Source organism: Phytophthora ramorum (assembly GCF_020800215.1).
Source record: "Phytophthora ramorum isolate Pr-102 chromosome Unknown Phyram_PR-102_s0015, whole genome shotgun sequence".
NCBI lineage: Eukaryota > Oomycota > Peronosporomycetes > Peronosporales > Peronosporaceae > Phytophthora > Phytophthora ramorum.
This window is the reverse complement of record NW_027150661.1, coordinates 1,248,143-1,267,427: the sequence shown is the minus strand read 5'-3', so window position 1 is coordinate 1,267,427 and position 19,285 is coordinate 1,248,143. Positions and strand designations below refer to the sequence as shown.

The following is a 19,285-nucleotide window of genomic DNA, read 5'->3' as shown; positions in this document are numbered from 1 at the left end:
TTGCGGCCTAGGAGGGCGAAGGCGCTAGTCTAGATGGGTCTCGTGACCGCTCTCCGAGGCTCACGACATCTCGCAATGCTGCTACGATTTGTGAGCTTGCCGGGACGGCAAAGCGCCTGGCGAGATCATCACCGTCAGCGCACGCAGCAAGTCGCCCGGACGGCAGTTCCACCACGTAGGCCAGTACGAAGGCAAGCATGGACCGCAGCCGAGACGCTGCAGTGTCATCGCTCAGGCTTTGTCCGATAGACTGCACAGTCACTTTGAGCACCGCCACAAACTTGGCCACGAACTGAGTGAACACCTTCTCGACAGTTTCAATGCGTCCCTCCTTCATCGAGAGCAATTCGCACACAGCAAACACATCCAGTGACGATCCCAAAACCTTCAGGCAGCATGTGGTAGCTTGCCAGACGATATCCCACAGCACGAGACCAGTCATCTTCAACGGGGAAGCTGCTGTACAGCTCAAGTCACCAGCAGCGACGCACTCGGAGAAAGAGCTCGTGAACTCTGACAAGCACTGCAACAGTCCAGTCGTCTGGAGCTCCCACTCTGCAACACTGGGGATCTTGGACTCACTGCCGGCGTGCTTCGACATTGTAGCAATGCATCTCTTTAATGAGCGGTACCGCTGCTCTTCTTCGCGTAGCTGTGTCTCTTCTTGGTTGGCAGCGCCAGTGACAGGTGCTACAATCGCAGCCGTGGCAGCTGTCGTAAGCAACGACGAAGAACGAAGAGCGTTCACCGTTGTCTTGGGACCCCAGCCTGCTTCCTTCAGGAGACTCTTGTTCCTGAACGCCAGTCGCTTCACAAACTCAGTCTGGGAGCTTCTCGGTACTAAGGTTCTCAGAGCTCCGCGAGTTCGCTGCAGCGCCACGAACACGATTGAACTGGTCAGCGTTGGGTGTGAGGATGGCGGCATGAACGGAGGAATGGCCGCAGTAACACGATCTTCTCCGAGACGGAGAGCTTCTTGAAGTGCTGCGACAACAGTTGACCTCACCTCCTGACGAGTCTTTGACGTGATCAGCATCTGGAACGAAGCACGGGCGGCGGTTGCAGCGTCTTCATCTTGTGTGGCTGTCCGTCCAATGGAGAGCAGCCCGCTCTCGGACGCACATCGATCGACCAGCACATCAGCTCGTGGAGTTACAAGTTGGGCCATGACGTGCTCACACACGTCTGTCGTCACGTTTCCCACAACAAATTCCACTACCGCCTTCAGCTTCGGATGCACCTTGAAAACCGCCTCGGAAAGCTTGTCGTTTTCTTCCTGGAGCGGCGATAAAGTGCCGGGGAACGCCGTTGTCGGTGACTTCACTCCGGAAGTGGCTGAGTACCCATCGTTGTCATGCTTTGAAGTGAAAGACGAGATACCACCGTTCTGGTCATCCTGGATCACCACCTGCAAGGGTCGGAGTTTGCGGATGGGTGTGACCAGCTGGCCTTTAGTTATTCGTCCGGTGCCAGTCGAGAGTTTCCTGCGTGGTAATGGCTGCGCACGAGTCTGAATGAACCCACGCAAGTCTTCCAGCTCGCTCACGCAGCTCTGGACAAACACTTGGCTGTACAGGAATGGCAGGTGGTCTTCTCCTTCTCCATCCTCTGACGAGACTCCACCCTCCTTTGTGAGCGCCAAACGCACGTTAGACGGCGGAAGGAGTTCTTCAGACAGATAGTCGCCGTTATGTATGAAGCCAGCGTCCAGCTTCATTACGTGGAAGATGCGCTCGATTTGCATCGCAATGTAGAGTCCTGTCTCGCCCAGGGAGTTCAATCGCGGCGACCGATACAGGAGCTGCAGCAACACCACAAGTTGCTTGAAGTAGGTCGTTCCTGAAGACAGTTTATCCAGCGAAAGCATCGTCAGATAGTCACACAGCCACGGGATGCACTTGGAGATGGATGCCTGGAGGATGCTGTTCTCCAGCAACTTCTTAACGTCGAGACTGGAGTCGCGCGCCACCTCTAGTGTGCTGATGCCTTCACGCTCGACAGCCTTGAACGCAGCATTTTGCTCAGAGAGCTGGCGAATCGAAGACGTGACTTCCCATTGCGGCGAGAAGCGCAGATATCCGAGGAATTTTGCCATCACCTTGAGTCTTAACACCAGTTCTGTGAAGTTGTTCCGAGCATCAGCAGAGGGGGAGGTGTTTTCTCGAATGGCGTAGAATTGCCGCTCTAACTGGTGTTTGACAAGCTCGGAGAACTCGTAGCTATCACAGCTGTGCAGGAAGTGAAAGAAGAAGAGCTGGTTGTCCGTAAAAAAACTCTTCATCCGATCAAGCGTTGCCGTGAACTTTTTGGTTGCGTCGTCTTCGTTGGTGGTAACTCTGGTGTCCTGCCGGGATTTCCATGGCGAATTGTTGTTTCCCTTGGCGCCAGTCCTGTTGTTGCTATTGCCTGAGCCGTTCGAGCCGGCGTTGTCACTACTGGTACGCAGCTGCGGCTGCGGTGACTTATTCAAAGGCTTTTGGTTTGAAAAGCGCCGATGCAGCTTGCGCAAACGGTCCGGGTTCTTCACCACGAGTTTATCCTCCATGATCTTCAGCACAAGTTCCTTATCGCTTTCACCGAAGGGGTTGGAACCCACTTGCAGTAATTCCTGGACGAAGAATTTGGCGAACCACCACCTGTTCTCAGGAAAGACCTCAGCTAGCAGCTCCCGCGCAGACGCAATAGCTGCTGCTGCCACACCTGCATTCTCGATGCCGACGAGACTGTGCTGCTTCTGCTGGAATTGACGCAGTAAGCTGAGAAAGCCGTCCCGGACCTTCTCGCGGTTTGTGTACAAGAGGGATTCCGCCGGCGTCCGGTAGTGCAGGCGCGAGTCGGTCTCTTCGTTGAAAGGGAGTGCGAAGTCTCGCACGGCACTTGCTTTCATCTCAACTGGCAGCTGACAGCCGACTCGAGCACTTTCAGCCACTCGGAGCTCCTCGCGCTGGCGAGACACTTGGTCAAGTCGCTCCAACATGGACGAGCAGATGCCCTCGGCGTCGTGCAGGCTGTGCTCGACTAACTTGAGCAGGTCCGAGCCAAGATGTGTCAGCACCGGCTCAATCTCATGAAACACGATCTCTGCGAAGTCGAGACAGTGGTCACGCCAGCAAAACTCCGACGGAGCTTCGCAGTTGTTACCACCATCACTCCCCGGCTGCTCCTCATTGCTGCTGCAAGCCGTGCAATTGGCCCGATACAGCAGACTAATGAGCACCTGCAGCTCGGCGCACGTACTGCTCACAAACCGCTCTCTGATCAAAAACCCGTACAGCCTCGCCGCTTGTCGGTTCACCTTGAAGTCCGACGACGAAGCTCCCTTCTTCACATTAATTGTCTTCTTGGCGGGACTCTCCTCTTCCTGATTAGACGGGGCCTCCCTCTTCTCCTGCTGGATATGGGTCTCCTGTCGTAAATGGGTCTCTTGGTTCGATGTCTTCTCCTGCGACACCGGAATTTTCTTCTTGGGTCTCACCTGCATCACTCCTTCCTTAATCACCTGCTGTCCCCACACGTTGGTCCCGCCCATCCTCTTCTCCAGTAGCGACCTCTTGGCCCACGCGGGCGGGCGCGTGCTCTCTGACGAACCCAAAGGAGGGAACGCGATGGTTGCAGGAACCGGACGCGCCACCGATGTGGTCGTCAACAGGGTCGTCGTGATCCTCCGCTTCACGGGCTTCAATTGCGGGAACTCGTGCTCGAATGACTGCAACGCATCCATTTCGATCTCAGGTTTGGTCGTTGGACCAATTTCTGGTGCGGAATGGTCCTCGGAGACCCGCGCGTTTGCGTGCAATTGCGTCTGCCCGTGCACAAAGTCCAGGAAAATGGGTACAAAGTCGTCCACGCGCACGCGCCCGAGCGGCAACTGGACGGAGACGCTTCTGGCGCTGGTGCGGGCCTCGCATGACGCCAGGGGCCGCGCGGAATCGACGCAGTGGAACTGGCGCACACTGTGCTGGATGCCGCGCAGCTCCACGTCCGAGAGACCGCCCACGGCCGCCCAGAGAGACGCGCCGTTCAAGCTCCGCGCCATTTTTTCGAAATTGGGCGGTTGCGATTGGTGGAAAAAATAGCGGGTGGACCTAAAACGAGCGCCCATTTTGACGACTTTTTGACCTGTATTTAGCAAGCTGGTTATGTTATTAGGGTTTGAGATCTTTATGCGATGCAGGCATGATAATATTTATTGAGACGACAGGTTGCTCTATCTTACTTAGGAAGGCAAAATGGGCGATTCCGGTTACCTGGCCATTTACTCACTCAAATGCATGCAAGACCCACCTGCAGTTTAATCTCGATTTGATGTCCAAATTGTGCTTCCAGTGGGTATTGTGTGGAACGAAGGTACCGGTGTGCGAAGTCATGGAAAGGGTGAGCTGAACGCACTCAGGATCGATTCGAGTAGAGAACAGGCATTCGGGCTTGCTTCGGTCCGAATGCATGACCGAGTTGTCGCCCGGCATTATTATACTTCGAAGTATTATTGTGCTTTGCAATCGTTTTGGGAAAACGAGATAGGACTTGGTGGATTCAAACGTGCCATGTGGTTGATTTACGATAAACCAAGGTGCATAAAATCGGGCTGGCGTATATTTACGCTAAAACAGCCATTTTTGTGCTTTTGAAAGGGCAATAACGGCAGGGTTGCAACAATTCAGTTGTCAGCCCCAGGCATCGTTAAATCTCACGCCAATCGAAAATGCGATCGACTGCATTACTAGGGCCATTCGTCATAGTCATGCATGTGCCTGCAGCACATGACAAGCTTTCAAGTGAGGGGAAACTGCAGAGTTCAATTCGATCCATCCTCCATGCAGATGGAGTTAGCTATTTGTATCGCTTGTAACACACTCTCACGAGAACTGCTTGCCATATTTACCTCCTAAAAAGTCCACTAAACAACTACAACGCACAATAGAAGTATTTTAATATTTATTATTACCGTACTCCCCCGTCAGGAGAGTGGTCAATCTGTAATCGGGATAGCGTTCATATATTCGTACTTACCTCAACTTGTAACGAAATAGCTCACTCAACCCATTCCTAGCTACTGTACAGCATATTCTTGTTCTATATAACTTCGCGGCGATGTTCATGGTTTTTATAGCTGAAGTTGCTGACTGCTACCGATTTACTTGCCATATGAAAAGGTAGATATGACGCTCATATCGCTGGTACTATTCCTGATGTTTCATTGGCTATAACTGAGACTACGCTTGGGACAAAGCGACGATTGTAACAGGGGGAATACGGTACATGTACTGTAATGGATGTGAATGATTATTCTCACCTTCCAGTGGATCAGTGGCAGTGATACCGTGAAAGCATACATATGGTGCGACGTCTCGTGATGGTGCGACCCTTTTGCTGTTTATGGTGGCCATTCCTCCCGCAAAAGCTTTACACTGTACTTTCAGTATTTCATTCCTCAATTCGCTTCGCAACGCTCAGTTCACACCCAAATCCAAACCACCATGCGTCTGCACTGGATCGTGGCTTTGGCCCTCGTCGCGTGCGTCAATTTCGCCTCCGCGTCAACAATCTCGAAAATGACCGCACAAAAATCTCAGACGGTGGCTCGCGTGCTCAAGGCTAACCGAAACGAGCTCCCCCTCAAGAGGTTCCTGAGGGCTGACAGCGCATACGATGCAAATGGCGAAGAACGAGCGGTCAGCGTCTCCGGTCTGGCCGGCGCGATTAAGTCGAAGACGGCAGCGTTCAAGGAGAGCGCCAAGCTAAAATTGTGGCTAACTACGAGAAAGTCTGCGCCTCAGGTTTTCAAACTCCTGAAGATCGACGACACGATAAATGACGTGCTGACGAACCCAAAGATGAACGTTTTGGCCAAGTATATTTCGATGTACAACAAGAAGAACCCCAACAACCAAGTGTCGATGGTTGACGTGCTCTCGGCTCATTATGGGGGAGAGGCAGCCGTGGCTAGGATGTTCGTCAAGGCGAAACAATCTGAAGCTACGACGAGCCTGGCCACGAAGTTGCAGGCTGAACAGGTCGCGGGCTGGCTGAAAAATGACAAGTCTACAGACGACGTTTTCAAAATCCTGCTGCTTGACGACGCAAATGCCAACCCTCTTGGGACCCGGCGCTTGACAGCATGGCTGAACTACATGTCCGAGTTCAATCGACTGAACCCTGAAAAGAAAACGACTATGCTGCAGACATTTTCGACCGCCTACGGTGGAGATAAAGGTGTAGCAAAGCTGCTTTATGTTTCCAAGTATATGTATGGTTCCGAGACCATGGCGAAGAAATTGGAGACGGCACTCTTCATGAAATGGGCTAAGGAAGGACTGAAGCCAGGTCAAGTCACGAAGAATGTGCTCAATCTGAACGACAACAATCGGCCTTACGCGCCGATGCTAAAGCGCTACCAGGCCTTCTTCAAGAAGAAAGTAGATTAGATCCCCCATTCAGCGTGGTTGAGCGACGTCTTTACTTTTGTAATGTTCGGAGACTGGTAAAGCAGGCTCCTTAAAAATCGCACTCTTATACTCAAGTAGGACGACTGGTCTGCAAAGAGAAGAAACGATGTGGGCTACTTAAATGAGTAAACTGCGAGCGATGGAAAACGTGGTACTCGCTTGCTGTTTATTTCCTTACGAGCTACGCACGAGCGCGCATTGGGGAAGGAGAGTGTACAAGCCAACCCTACAAACCGAATTGCATGTACATGTATTATAATCAAATGGTCAGTGTATAACCATTATCCGGATACGATGAACGGAAGCTGGAGATTCTTGCAGCAGTAAAGGGTTGAAGGAACAAGCAAAAGTACTCCTGTATTCGCCGATAATCTCACGCCATAACGATTTCTACGAGCTGGAATGCCCTCCACAAGAAACAAACGTGATGATCCCGACGTTGGTGAGCGAGAACGACTGTTAGATTTCGGTCAGATCCACATGACGACTGAAAACGGCTAGAATTTGAAGCATGCGCAGTTCGCAATTAGCGCCAAAGTGCACAAGTGGCTCAGGGATCATCTTCGGCGCCTTCGGATCCGGATCTTTCTTCTCGGCGCGAACTCCCCCGCGTGGTGCCGAGATGGAGAGAGGAGGTGATCTCTGTGCGACGGGCACGATGTCGGCTATCTGCCTGGCGTTTGCCACACAAGAATCAGCCTGGGCGTGTGGAGTGGTGACCCCTGCGCGTTTTCAAGATCATCAACAAGGCGCGACAGACCTGGTGGACCCTTCGCGCTCAAGATATCCCTGCCAAGGCACAGAGGACCCGGTAAACCCTCTAGTGCTCAAGACTCACTACCAAGGCGCGACGGACAAGGTGACCCCTCGCGCTCAGCTCAACGCCAACGCACGGAGGGCCTGGTGTCCTCTTCGTGTCCAAGATCTTACACCGACAGCGCTTGGGGCCGGGTGAGCCCTCCTGTGCACCTGTTCTCCACCACTTCGAGAGGACTTGGTGGCCCTCTTGCTTCCATGCGTGCCATGCCGAATTACCCGGCCTAGACAAAGAATTTCCGGACTTAAAAAGCCCTCAGGGATCTCGGACTTCGCCGCCCCAAGCGATACAGGAGTCTATAGCTAGCAATGACTAACAAAATAGATGACCCCCCCCCCCCCCCCCCCAAATTTGAAGCATGCACACAGAAAAGAAGAACAAGAAACATATATTTGCGAGTCGCTGATGAAAGCCATCGTACTCCAAAACTGGTAGGTTGGTCTAACCAGTCCAGCATTTCAGACACGGCTTTGTATCTGTACATGTGATCAGTTGTCTGGCATCTTCTTCCAAACCGCAGCAGCCACAGCGAAGGACGATTTAGCATCCCAACGATGTCACTGAATTATTTTAAAACGAAATTAAATGTGGTGCTTTCCAAGTGTTGGGAAGCGCCACTTGCACTGCCGGCTTTCATTGTGTCGGAGCGCCTAAGGTGTTAACTGGACTCCGCTGCTCAGTGCGACAGCCTTCCCACCAGATTAGAGCGATCGCACCAGCGGAACAAACAAACAAGCGCGATACGGCATCGTACCATTGAGAAAGCATACTCAACGTGTTTAGCGATAGCAGTCCATTGCATTGTGAACGTGCCCCGGGCAAAGGTCTTCTATACATGAATAACTACAGTCTAGTGGTGCAGGGTCAGCGTCCCATTCTCGCCGTTCAAAATTGACTGCTCAGATGCAGAAGCCAGCAAGTACTGGCGAGCGATAACGCTCGTTTCGATGGCGGCAGAAGAGATCCCCATTGAGCAGATGGATCACAGCGAGGAATAGAGTGAGAGAGAGCGCTGGCAACTTGGTCACCACCAGCACTGACACCAAGGTGTCCGTTCGGGTGGCAGGAGGCTTTGGCCAAGATCGGATCTACTGTACTTTAGCCACCAGCTCGACTCATATCCGCCGCCGCCGGTCTTCTACGTTGGTGGAACTGGAGCCTTTGGCCTTTCCAGTGTGAGGCCGATGCCGCGAGCGAAGCCAAGCAAGTCCATCATGGCGCGAGACCACCGTCGTAAGATCGCCAGTACAGAAAGCGGATGCTGCGTATAAAATGACCTCAGATCTCCCGTTCATTTCAACAAAGGCAACTTTCGTTCGCATCGCGGGCACGCCAGGCGGCACCAAAGGATTTGCGCGCGTCCGATCGCCGTGGGTCTGTCGCAGGGCGGTGCTGTTGACAACAGCCTGTTGTATCAACGCACGAGACGCGGCATACGTAACAACGAGCACCGCCAATCCGCCGGCCGACATGCGCGTGGCGTCGACTCCATACCTCAAGTCCACAACCTCAGAACTGCTTATAACGCATGGTCGAGGTGTCGGCCCCGCTTGGGCTTCGGCAATCAGCCATCGACTAACGTCCCTGCTAAACTTAAGCGGGAGCTGGCTCTGGGGATAGGGCTACCGCCGTTTCTGGGCTGTGCCATCCGATTGGCCCACGCCAGCGAGTCAGAAACGAGTCGGCACTCCAAAGTGTCGTCCCCCCTCCCTCCCTCACAACCAAACGGGCCGTCGCGTTCCGCATTGTGCTGCGTTTAGTGCGGAATCGACCATCACTCCGCACGCAGGGATGGCCATGACGCCCGGTGGCAAGATGGACCGCCGCCGCGCCGGCTCCAACTACTTCCAGCTCGACGCGGACCGCAAGCGCAACACGTCGGCCAACCGGTCGCACCTGAACGGGGACGGGCGCGGCACGTTCGGCGACCGGCTCAGCATGATGGACGTGCTGCCGCCCACGACGCACGGGGGCAACCAGCTGCGCGGCGGCGGCCTCGAGGGCGACTTCGCGGACGAAGTGTCGGTGGACTTCTGCTGCGAGGTGCTGTACAACAAGTTCGGCTTCCAGTCGGGCTCGGTAGACAACCAGCGCGAGCACGTGCTGCTGCTACTGGCCAACGCCAAGGCGCGCTCCAAGCCGCAGGACCCGCCGGGCCACCACGTCGTGACGCTGCACAAGAAGCTCATGAGCAACTACACCGAGTGGTGCCAGTTCATCGGCGCGGGGAGCGTCACGTACACGGGACAGGCCCAAGGAGACCTCAAGAACCCGCTGCATATGGACATTATGCTCTTCCTTCTGCTATGGGGGGAGGCTGCCAATCTGCGGCACATGCCCGAGTCTCTCTGCTACCTGTACCACCAGGCGGTCAATATGCTCAACCAGGACTTCCTCGGACAGCAAAAAGTACCCGAAGGATGGTACCTCAGACAGGTGGTGCGTCCTATTTGGAAGGAGGCCAGCAACATGCAGCGGAAGAACAGCTTGGGCAAGAACTTGGAGCATACGCAGGTGCGCAACTACGACGACATCAACGAGTACTTTTGGAAAAAGTACTGTTTGAATGTGGATATCACCCACATTGGCGAGGAACTGACCAAGAAGCACACCAAGACGTACTACGAGCACCGTAGTATTTTCACGCTCGTGCTCAACTACTACCGCATTTTCCAGTTCAACATGATGTTCATGATGGTGCTCATGGCTATTGGCTTCATCTCGGCCATCTCGCCCAGTGGCGGCCAGCAGTGGTTTGCCCAGTTTGGCTCCATGGGCGAGGTGGTGGAGCCCTACCAGCAGCAGGACGTCAAGCTCACGTACGTGGGGATTGTGTGCGCGCTCTCCACCATGGGGTTCTGCAAGACCGTCTTAGAGGCGTGTCACGGATGGCATTTGCTCACAGCCAGCGAGGCTTCCGCTACGTCGTCACGGTCGTTCAACTACGGAAGTGCACTGGTTGTTCGTATGCTCTGGAACGGAGCGTTCGCTGGCATCTTCGGGTTGATGATTTACACTCCACTCATCACGAGCAAGAACACTGAGCTGTTGGACAAGGCTGCTCCAGCGTCAATTGCCTACATTATGCCTGGCGCCTTGATCATGACTGTCCAGGCTTTTGCCCCGTCGATGGTCACCAAGACGTTCGCGGCCAAGTTCATCCGTGAAGGTGAGTCGTGCTTCGTGGGACGCAACATGGCGCCTCCGCTCAGCTACCAGATCAAGTATATCACGTTCTGGGTGATTCTGTGGGCGCTCAAGGCGTTCGTCTCGTACTTCATCCTGGTGCGTCCGCTGGTCTTGCCGTCGCTTGCCATCTACGAGATGGATCTCGAGTACGGTAGCAACGTTGTGTCGTTCCACAACTTCGGCGTGATCCTGGCGCTGTGGATGCCGGTGGTGTTCATCTTCAACTACGATACCCAGATCTACTTCACGATCTTCCAGGCTACTCTCGGTGGTATCCAGGGCCTTATCATGAAGACAGGTGAAATTCACGGCATCAAGGAGATCACGAAGGCCTTCCGCGTCGCGCCTCAGCTTTTCGACCAGAAGGTGGTGACCAACCTCGCTCGCTCGAACGATGCTGCCGCCGATGGCTCTGCTGCCGCGTACCAGTCGCAGATGATGCTGCGCTTCGTGGTCGTGTGGAACGAGATCGTGAACTCGTTCCGCGAGGGAGACCTGGTGGACGATAAGGAAGCTGCCATCCTGCAGTACGACATTCAGAGCTCCGGCGATGTGTTCGAGCCTGTATTCCTGTCTGCTGGAAAACTGGTGGAGGCCCTCGACTACACAGTCAAGTTGGCTAAGGAGGGCAAGGGTGACTCGCAGCTTCAGGTGTACATGGTGCAGAAGGATTGCCTGTCTGCGGTGCGCAGCTTCTTCACGGCCAGCATGTACGTGATGGAGGCTTTGCTCGGCAGCGACGATGCGGACATCCTCGACGCGCTTCGCCAAATGGAGGCGATTGCTGCCAACGGTAGCTTCATGAGCACGTTCGATGCCAAGAGCCTTGTGCAACTGCGCACTGTGTCCATGGAGTTCTTGGAGGCCGTGATGGATCTGCCTGACCCGGATGCTCAGTCCTCGCACTTGACGACATCCAGGGTGCACACAATGGGTGTCGTGCGTAACTTCGTGACGAAGATGGAGAACTTGCTCAACGCCATCCGCATTCTAGCCAACCGCCCTGAACTTGCTGCCAAGTTCAGCAACTCCAAGTTCTGCTCGAGCGCGAACGGCTACGTGTTTGCTGCCCGTGGTCTGGTGAACCTGTTCCACAACGACACGGCCATGGGTGCTGCTACCCGCGCGTACCTGCTGATGTCACTTGAGAAGGCTGATGCGATGCCGCGCGTCCCTGAGGCTCAGCGTCGTCTTGGTTTCTTCATGAAGTCGCTTCTGATGGACATCCCGCAGCTGACTTCGGTGAAGGAGATGCATTCGTTCTCTGTCGTGACCCCTTACTACAGTGAAAGTGTGCTGATCTCGCTGTCGGAGCTGAACGATCCGCTAGTGAACCACCCAGTCTTCAAGAAGGTCGAAGAGAAGGGCAAGAACATTACGATTCTCAAGTACCTTATTACGATTCACCCGGAGGAGTGGGAGAACTTCTTGGAGCGTATTGATGTGGGCTCGGCTGAAGAAGCGCAGGCAAACTACCCGCTGGAGATTCGTCTCTGGGCTTCGTACCGTGGTCAGACGCTGGCGCGTACCGTCCAGGGTATGATGCTGTACGAAGATGCCATCAAGATTCTGCACTGGCTGGAGATTGGCTCGAGCCCCGGCAAGACGGCCGAGCAGAAGCAGGCTCAACTGGAGGACATGGTGCGCCTGAAATTCTCGTACATCTGTGCCTGTCAAGTGTACGGTAAACACCGTGCTGACAACAAACCTCAGGCCGATGACATTGACTATCTTCTGAAGACGTACCCGAACCTGCGTGTGGCGTACGTCGACACCATTGCGTCTGACGGAGGCAAGCAGTTCGACAGTGTGTTGATCAAGAGCGAGGGCAACGAAATTGCTGAGGTGTACCGTTACGAGCTGCCCGGCGATCCGATTCTTGGTGAGGGTAAGCCCGAGAACCAGAACAATGCACTTCCGTTCACACGTGGCGAGTACCTGCAGACAATTGATATGAACCAGCAGCATTACTTTGAGGAGTGTCTGAAGATGCCGCAGCTTCTGGTGACCGCTGACCTGCACCCTTCGAAGAAACCTGTGTCGATTATTGGTATGCGTGAGCACATTTTCACGGGTAACGCTTCGTCGCTGTCGAAATTCAAGTCGTGGCAGGAGCTGGTGTTCGTGACGCTGTCGCAGCGTGTGCTGGCCGACCCGCTGTACGTCCGTATGCACTACGGTCACCCTGATATTTTCGACAAGATTATCGCCATGCCTCGTGGTGGCGTGTCCAAGGCTAGTAAGGGTATCAACTTGTCCGAGGATGTGTTTGCCGGATTCAATGCCACGCTTCGAGGTGGTGTGGTGACCCACGTGGAGTTCATGCAGTGTGGCAAGGGTCGTGATGTGGCGCTCTCTCAGATTTCGATGTTCGAGGGTAAGCTGGCTAACGGTGCCGGTGAAACTGCGCTGGCGCGCGAGGCTCACCGTATGGGCCAGTTCATGGATTTCTTCCGTCTGAACTCGATGTACTACTCGCACACGGGTTTCTACTTCGCAACGTGGATGACGATTGTGACGACCTTCGTGTACATGTACTGCAAGGTGTACCTGGCTCTGGCTGGTGTGCAGCAGCAGATTGTATACGACATGAACACAACTTCCGTGATTACCGAGAACATTGCCAACAACTTCGACGAACGTGTGTTCACGGACCTGAAGGCTGTGTTGAACACTCAGTTCTACATCCAAGCCGGTACCTTCTTGATGCTTCCGCTGATGTGCGTGTACTTCGGTGAAGGTGGTCTGGTCCGTGGTATGACGCGCTTCATCGACATGATCATCACGCTCGGCCCTGCGTTCTTCGTGTTCCAAGTCGGTACGACGATGCACTACTTCGACAACAACATCGTCCACGGTGGTGCCAAGTACCAGGCCACGGGTCGTGGTTTCAAGATCTCTCGTGAAACACTGGTGTTGCTGTACAAGGCGTACGCAAGCTCACATTACCGAAAAGCTTGGGAGCTTATTGGCTTGTGTCTCGTGTACTTGACGTTTGGTAACTTCTACATCTGTCAGACGGATGCCTCGGCCAACGACAACACCTTCGCGTCCGACTACTGTGATACTTCCCAGGCTTACGGTGTGCAGACGTTCTCGGTGTGGTTCATTTCCATTCTGTGGGTTGTCGGTCCCTTCCTGTTCAACAGTGATGGTCTTGACTACAGGAAAACGAAGGTGGATATCCAGCAGTGGTGTATGTGGATGTTCGCTCCCGAAGACTTCCAGGACGACGATCCGGCAAACAAGGGTGGCTGGGTAGGCTGGTGGAAGGGCGACCTGGAGCAGCTGCACGCCTCGAACATGATTTCTCGTGTCACCGTCATCCTCCGAGAGTGCCGGCACTTCCTGCTGATGTTCTACGTGGCTACACTCGAGACGTCTGACGTGATGTATGTCGCCTACTCATTCGGTGCTGCCGTTGCGACTGTCGTTCTGCTGGGTGTTTTCCATGGCATCGGTGTGGGCATGCGCTCCATGAGCCCTGTAACTCGCGCGATGATTTACTTAGGTACTATGACCATCTGGGTCACGGCGTACTTCTTGGCCACTAAGATTGTCTTGGACTGGAGCTTCACGTACGCAATTTCGTTGTTCTTCGCCTACGTGGCTGCCTTGTACGGCATCAACGAGTGCTTCCGCATGTGGAGCTTCCCAGGCTCCTCGATCGCCAGCATCCCGATGTTCCAGCAGCTGCAGTTCCTGTTCGACTTTATCTTCTGCACGGGTATGATCATCCCGCTGGTGATCTTGTCCTGCATCCCGTTCTTGAACGTTATTCAGACGCGTATGATGTACAACGAAGGCTTCTCGAAGGTCATGTCGGCATCGTCGCAGTACGCGTTCTCGCTGGCCGCCTTCATGGGCATTCTGGGTGGTATTGGTGTTGGCTGGCTGTTCAACCTGCTCTCGACGCTGGAGCAGTCGGCAAGTTTTGCGAGTTATGTGGTGACGTACGACGGCGTGCTCAGTGGCAATGTTGGCGACGGCACGACCACCTTCATGCTGTACGGCGCCTGCGTTGTCGGCACGATTATTGCTGGCTTCTTGAACTACTTCCTCGGCCGCCGCTTGTCCATCGTTGCCGGTGGTCTGTTCAGCACGCTCGGTATGGTGGCTGTCAGTGCCAACGACGACCTTCGTTCAACTCTGCTCATGCCTGGCATTGGTCTGCTCGGCGCGTCTTGCGGTATCCTGCTGCCGTCACTGGCCATCTACATCTACGAGATCTCGACCAAGGAGATGCGTGGCAAGGCTATCTTGCTGCTGGGCATCGGCTTCATTGCCGGTAGTCTGCTTGGTGGCATTTTCGCGACTGTGAACCAGTTGGGATGGATCTGGCAGACGTTCGCTGCCTGCATCGTCATTGCGTTGGTCACTCCGGTGGTGAACGTGTTCCCCGAGAGTCCGTACTGGGTGCTGGACCGCAAGGGCTGGGACGCGTGCGAGGCCTGCCTGGTCATTCTGCGTCGTAAGCCTGACGTGCACGACGAGCTCAAGATCATGCGCGAGGAAGAGACCGCTGACGAAGGTGGCTCGGGGCCGTTCAAGTTCCTGATCGGCCTGTTCCTCATGCTGGTTTCGGCGCTCACGACGGGCTTCTTGAACGCCTTCATCAGCTACAAGGGTGCCAGCGAGTACACCGACCAGGACCAGTTGTTCGTGAACGGCATGGCGCTGCAGATCTCCGGCGCGGTCATTTCCTTCTTCTTCATCGACAAGCTGGACCACAAGTCGATCCTGTTCGCAACGCTGATCCCCGTGGCAGGCTGCGCGGGCTTGCTTGGCTTCAACGAGTCGTCGGATCTCCTCGGCAACCCGGAGGGCTCGGGCCTGTACGTCAGCCTGGTTGTCATGCTCATGTACTTCTTCATGGGTCTGGGTACGAGCTCGCCCCCTTGGACGGCGTGCGTCGGCATGTTCACGACGCGAGGTCGCGCCTCGTCGACAACGTTCCTGTTCGCGATGTTCTACTTGCCCAACCTGGGATACGTGTACATGCACACGCACGACTCGATGATGGCGAACGAGTACTTGTACCTGTACGCGATCGCCGGTCTCTGCGTCGTTGTACTCGTCCTGCTGCTGGGTGCTGGTACCAAGAAGAACGGCGTCATCTCGACCAAGGCTGAAGGCGAGCGTGACCGCGAGCGTGCTGCTCGTATGCGGGCCGATCGCGCGACTCGCGCTTCTCGTACGCCAGGTGCGCGCCAGCGGAACCTCAGCCGCGTGCGGTCCAAATCCAACGCTGGCGGCCAGCGCGGCAACGCGACGCCCGGTGCCGGCTACCAAATGTACGAAACACCCGCGCACGCTGCGCCGCCGCTCACGCACGCACGCGCATAAAGGGACAAGCACATTCCAAGCTCGTAGGGCGTATGTCTTCAAGCTTCCCACACTGTCGTGGCAGCAGCTCGTTTGTTTTGTACATACATTTTTGCCTAAATACAGACTTTCGTGAAGTTTCACAGCGCCACCTTCCTTGACCACTGCGTATCGGGGGCTGGCTCAACGTGAGCAACAAACTGCAGATTGGAAGTAGATAAAATCTACAGACGCAGACGTCGGGGGCCCCAGCGGAGCAGGGCTTTCGTGAGGCTGTGATAGAAGAGCTGTGGAAATATATACCTATAACGGTATTGTCATTGTTGAGGTTGCAATAGATTGTCGAGATTGCAATTCCTGATTGTTTGAGCTCTACAATCAATCTAAAAGACGAAGATTGCAGTCTGTTGTCCTCGCCGTCCTCGTTACTCTCCCTGTTCGCCACTTTTGGCCCCCTTCGGCAGCCTCACAAGATCTTGAAGCATTATCAGCTCAGATTTTGATAAATCCACAAGTACCCGCTTTGATGGTAGAAAATGAAGACGGTAGCCCTTCAAGAACGTCTCGATCAGTTTTGTTTCTTTTGAGGGTAGTTTCTCGTTGAACTGGTTCCTGTACGTAAATCAGGTGCTCAGAAGCGTGATAAATCTTGTCGAGGCTGAGCACCTTGAAAACACTTGAAGAATTCCAACCAGCCCTCTATCATCTCGTCCACTATTTTCATCTCTTGGTATTTTGTCCCGAAGCGGGAAACTTGAACAGACCTTCCGCACCATACCTCTTTAATTAAGCATAGTTGCTTAGCGCTGGGGTCATTCCTATTTGAAAATCTCCGGATTATCTCTTCAAAAACGAACTGATGCCGGATTTGGCAACCACGGCCAGCAACCCGAACGCGAACATCTGGTGCGTGTACTACAATGCGTATACCCACACAACTAGTTCTCTTGTAGCCCTTATAATCAACAAGCGCTACTTCAATATACTGTTTGTCATTGAATACTACGACGTATGATGCACGTGCGCGTACCCGAATTTATAAGATGTTGCATTCTGCTCGCGCAAAAGAAACATGCACAACTCGGTCAGATGAATGAGTTTCAGTTATAACTGCTTGCGTGGAGCGTTAGAATTGTTACTATCAGCGTCTTCGGAAAAAATAGTTTGAAGCCGAGTCTTTTGCTGGGACCCGTCTGGTGACCCGCACTTGACACCTCATCTTGGGATTTTGTCGCCGTCAACAGGGGCTTCCCATAATCAGCACTGATGGTTCGTGGGAACTCTACAGGAGGAAGTTCGTGCTGGAGAGTTGGCTCGTGGGCCAGTTCCCTGCGAGGAAAGTTCACGAGTGGAACAGATAAACTTCTTGCGTTGTGAGTCACAACGGGTATAGCTAACGTTAGTTTTACAACCAGAGGAACGGTCAGTGGCATTCGTAGGAATCCTACTATTCTACGGTAGGATAGTCCTTTCATTTGGTTGTGTTGCAATGACCAACCGTCATCCACATGACTCATTAAGGTAAAGCAAAACCTGACCTTAGAGTATTCCAATGGTGCAACGGTAGTACAACCTGTATCTGCGCCTTGCGAGCCCACGACGCAATTACGGGTATGTTTGAAAGTGACAAGGAGTTACTGTGAGGAATCTATGGCGAAAAGGCTGGTCTCTGCTGGGGGAAAACATTATCACGCCGAATTTGGTGTCGACACGGATAGTGGCAAATCGAACGCTGCTTTCACACTGCTAGCATCAATATCATCGACATCCTGTCGTTTTCAGCCCAGTTCACTTCAAAGTTCGTCCATTCAGGACAGGTGCATTGGCTGCTTAGGGTGAAGTATACTTCTACATGCACATGTTGAAAACCGCGAAGTATGATATGTACTACTCAAGTGCTAAACCAGATTGCACTTTGATCTCGACCACGTGAGTAAAGTCCACCAACTACAGACGTACTAACCGCCACGATTCAGCTACTGGTTCGAGAAGTTCCATTTGTACCGACTTGCCAAAGTGGTTCCCTCAAACGAAGTCCCCAGAAGTTTGGACACCTCTGCTGGGGGTGTCTTCAAGGACAGCCATTTCCGGATCAGATCGTCCTGCAACTCTCGAACAGTGCTGTTTCTTCTCGTTTGTCTCGACGCAACGAGCTTCTGCACCAACGTTTTCTCTCCAAGAATCTTCCACAGCGCCTCAAATGAACTCGTCTGCCCACCGCTGAAATCATCGACAAACTTGGTCCACACGGCGAAATTCGGGTTCTCGAAGAGGTTGCCAGTCGTGCGGTCAAGGCGCAGCACCTGGCTATATACGTCGTCGACGTTCAGGCCCATATCCTTCCAGACGTCCCTCTGTTGACCCTGCAGTCGCGTCGCCATAGCCTTGGTGTCGTCAACTTTCGTTGCTGCTTCCAGCATCTTCGCCACTGGTATATCGCCGTAACTTCTGGCCAACGTCTCGACCATAGTCGTCGACTTTCCGGGGTTCCACGTGTTGAAATCGACCAGATACTTATTGAACGTGAAAAACAGCGGGTTCGTCAGGATGTCATCTAGTCCGGTGTTGAGGCTCAATCTCCTGAAAACATCGTCAACAGATAGTCCGGCCTCTTTCCAACTCTTCAGCTGCTGAGCTTGCAAACTCTCTGCGAGTCGCTTGGTGCTTGGAGATCGCGCCGCGACTGCAAGCATTTTTGCTAGACTAGCATCGCCGAACTGTTTCGTCAAAGTCGGAATCATCGACATCGCCTTGTCCGGGTCCTTCTGCTTCATGTTGAAATCGTCCACGTACTTGACCCAAGCGAGGAATTTCGGGCTCTCGAAGAGTTTGTCTCCTGTCTTGGCGAGGTTCAGCTTCGAGAAAACGTCGTCGGCGCTCTTTTCTTTCTTCAGATACGCAGCGAGTTGTTGCTTGAGTAGCAACTTCTTAGCCTTGTCCACTCCAGGAAGCGACTTCAGAGCACTTGTGATTCCTCTCTCCTCCACGTCTTCATGTACTGTATCGTCGGCTCTGAGCAGTCTTTTGTACTGGTTCACAGTGAGTGAACGAGCCATCTCCGCGTAGTTGGTAGTCGTTGCCTTCGCGTTCATCGCCGCTGAATCAGCACCAGCATTTGCGAAGAACGCTCCAATGAGAAGTACAATCGTGAAGTAGAAACGCATATCCTAGTGTTTGCAAACGTTCTTGAGGTGGTGTATCAGGCGAAATGCGAAATGAGAGAGCGTGCATACTACACGTAGCACAAAACTACTCGTGCCCCTGCAGGCACAAAAGTCATATCGGCCCCGTCATCATCGGTCCCCATCATCACCACTGATGGTTCGAGCTGGCGTGTCCATCGACAACTGGGGGGGAAGAAGGCCATCTATTTCGTTCGTCATTGCTAGCTATAGACTCCTGTGTCGCCGGGGGCGTCGAAGCCCGAGATCCCTGGGGGATTTTAAAGCCCGGAGATTCCTTGTCTAGGCCGGGTGATTCGGCATGACACGCATTGACTTCAGCAGTC

The 19,285-nt window shown here is 53.8% G+C and overlaps 4 protein-coding genes across 4 annotated transcripts; 2 read left to right on the top strand and 2 right to left on the bottom strand.

The window, feature by feature from the left end:
* Positions 1 to 7: 7 nt before the first annotated feature.
* On the bottom strand, positions 8 to 4,036 carry KRP23_12682 (uncharacterized protein; the record flags this gene model as incomplete). Its single annotated transcript, XM_067883318.1, has 1 exon — positions 8 to 4,036. One exon carries the CDS (start codon positions 4,034 to 4,036, stop codon positions 8 to 10), a length of 4,029 nt encoding a protein of 1,342 aa, XP_067739590.1.
* A 1,441-nt stretch (positions 4,037 to 5,477) lies between these two features.
* KRP23_12681 (RxLR effector protein PSR2) lies at positions 5,478 to 6,425 on the top strand (the record flags this gene model as incomplete). Its single annotated transcript, XM_067895978.1, has 1 exon — positions 5,478 to 6,425. One exon carries the CDS (start codon positions 5,478 to 5,480, stop codon positions 6,423 to 6,425), a length of 948 nt encoding a protein of 315 aa, XP_067739589.1.
* Positions 6,426 to 9,054: 2,629 nt separating this feature from the next.
* On the top strand, positions 9,055 to 15,798 carry KRP23_12680 (Callose synthase 7; the record flags this gene model as incomplete). The annotated part of the gene is made up of 1 exon (XM_067883317.1): positions 9,055 to 15,798. The coding sequence occupies one exon, from the start codon at positions 9,055 to 9,057 to the stop codon at positions 15,796 to 15,798; it is 6,744 nt and encodes a 2,247-aa protein (XP_067739588.1).
* A 1,955-nt stretch (positions 15,799 to 17,753) lies between these two features.
* On the bottom strand, positions 17,754 to 18,941 carry KRP23_12679 (RxLR effector protein PSR2; the record flags this gene model as incomplete). Its single annotated transcript, XM_067895977.1, has 1 exon — positions 17,754 to 18,941. The coding sequence occupies one exon, from the start codon at positions 18,939 to 18,941 to the stop codon at positions 17,754 to 17,756; it is 1,188 nt and encodes a 395-aa protein (XP_067739587.1).
* Between the last annotated feature and the right edge of the window lie 344 nt (positions 18,942 to 19,285).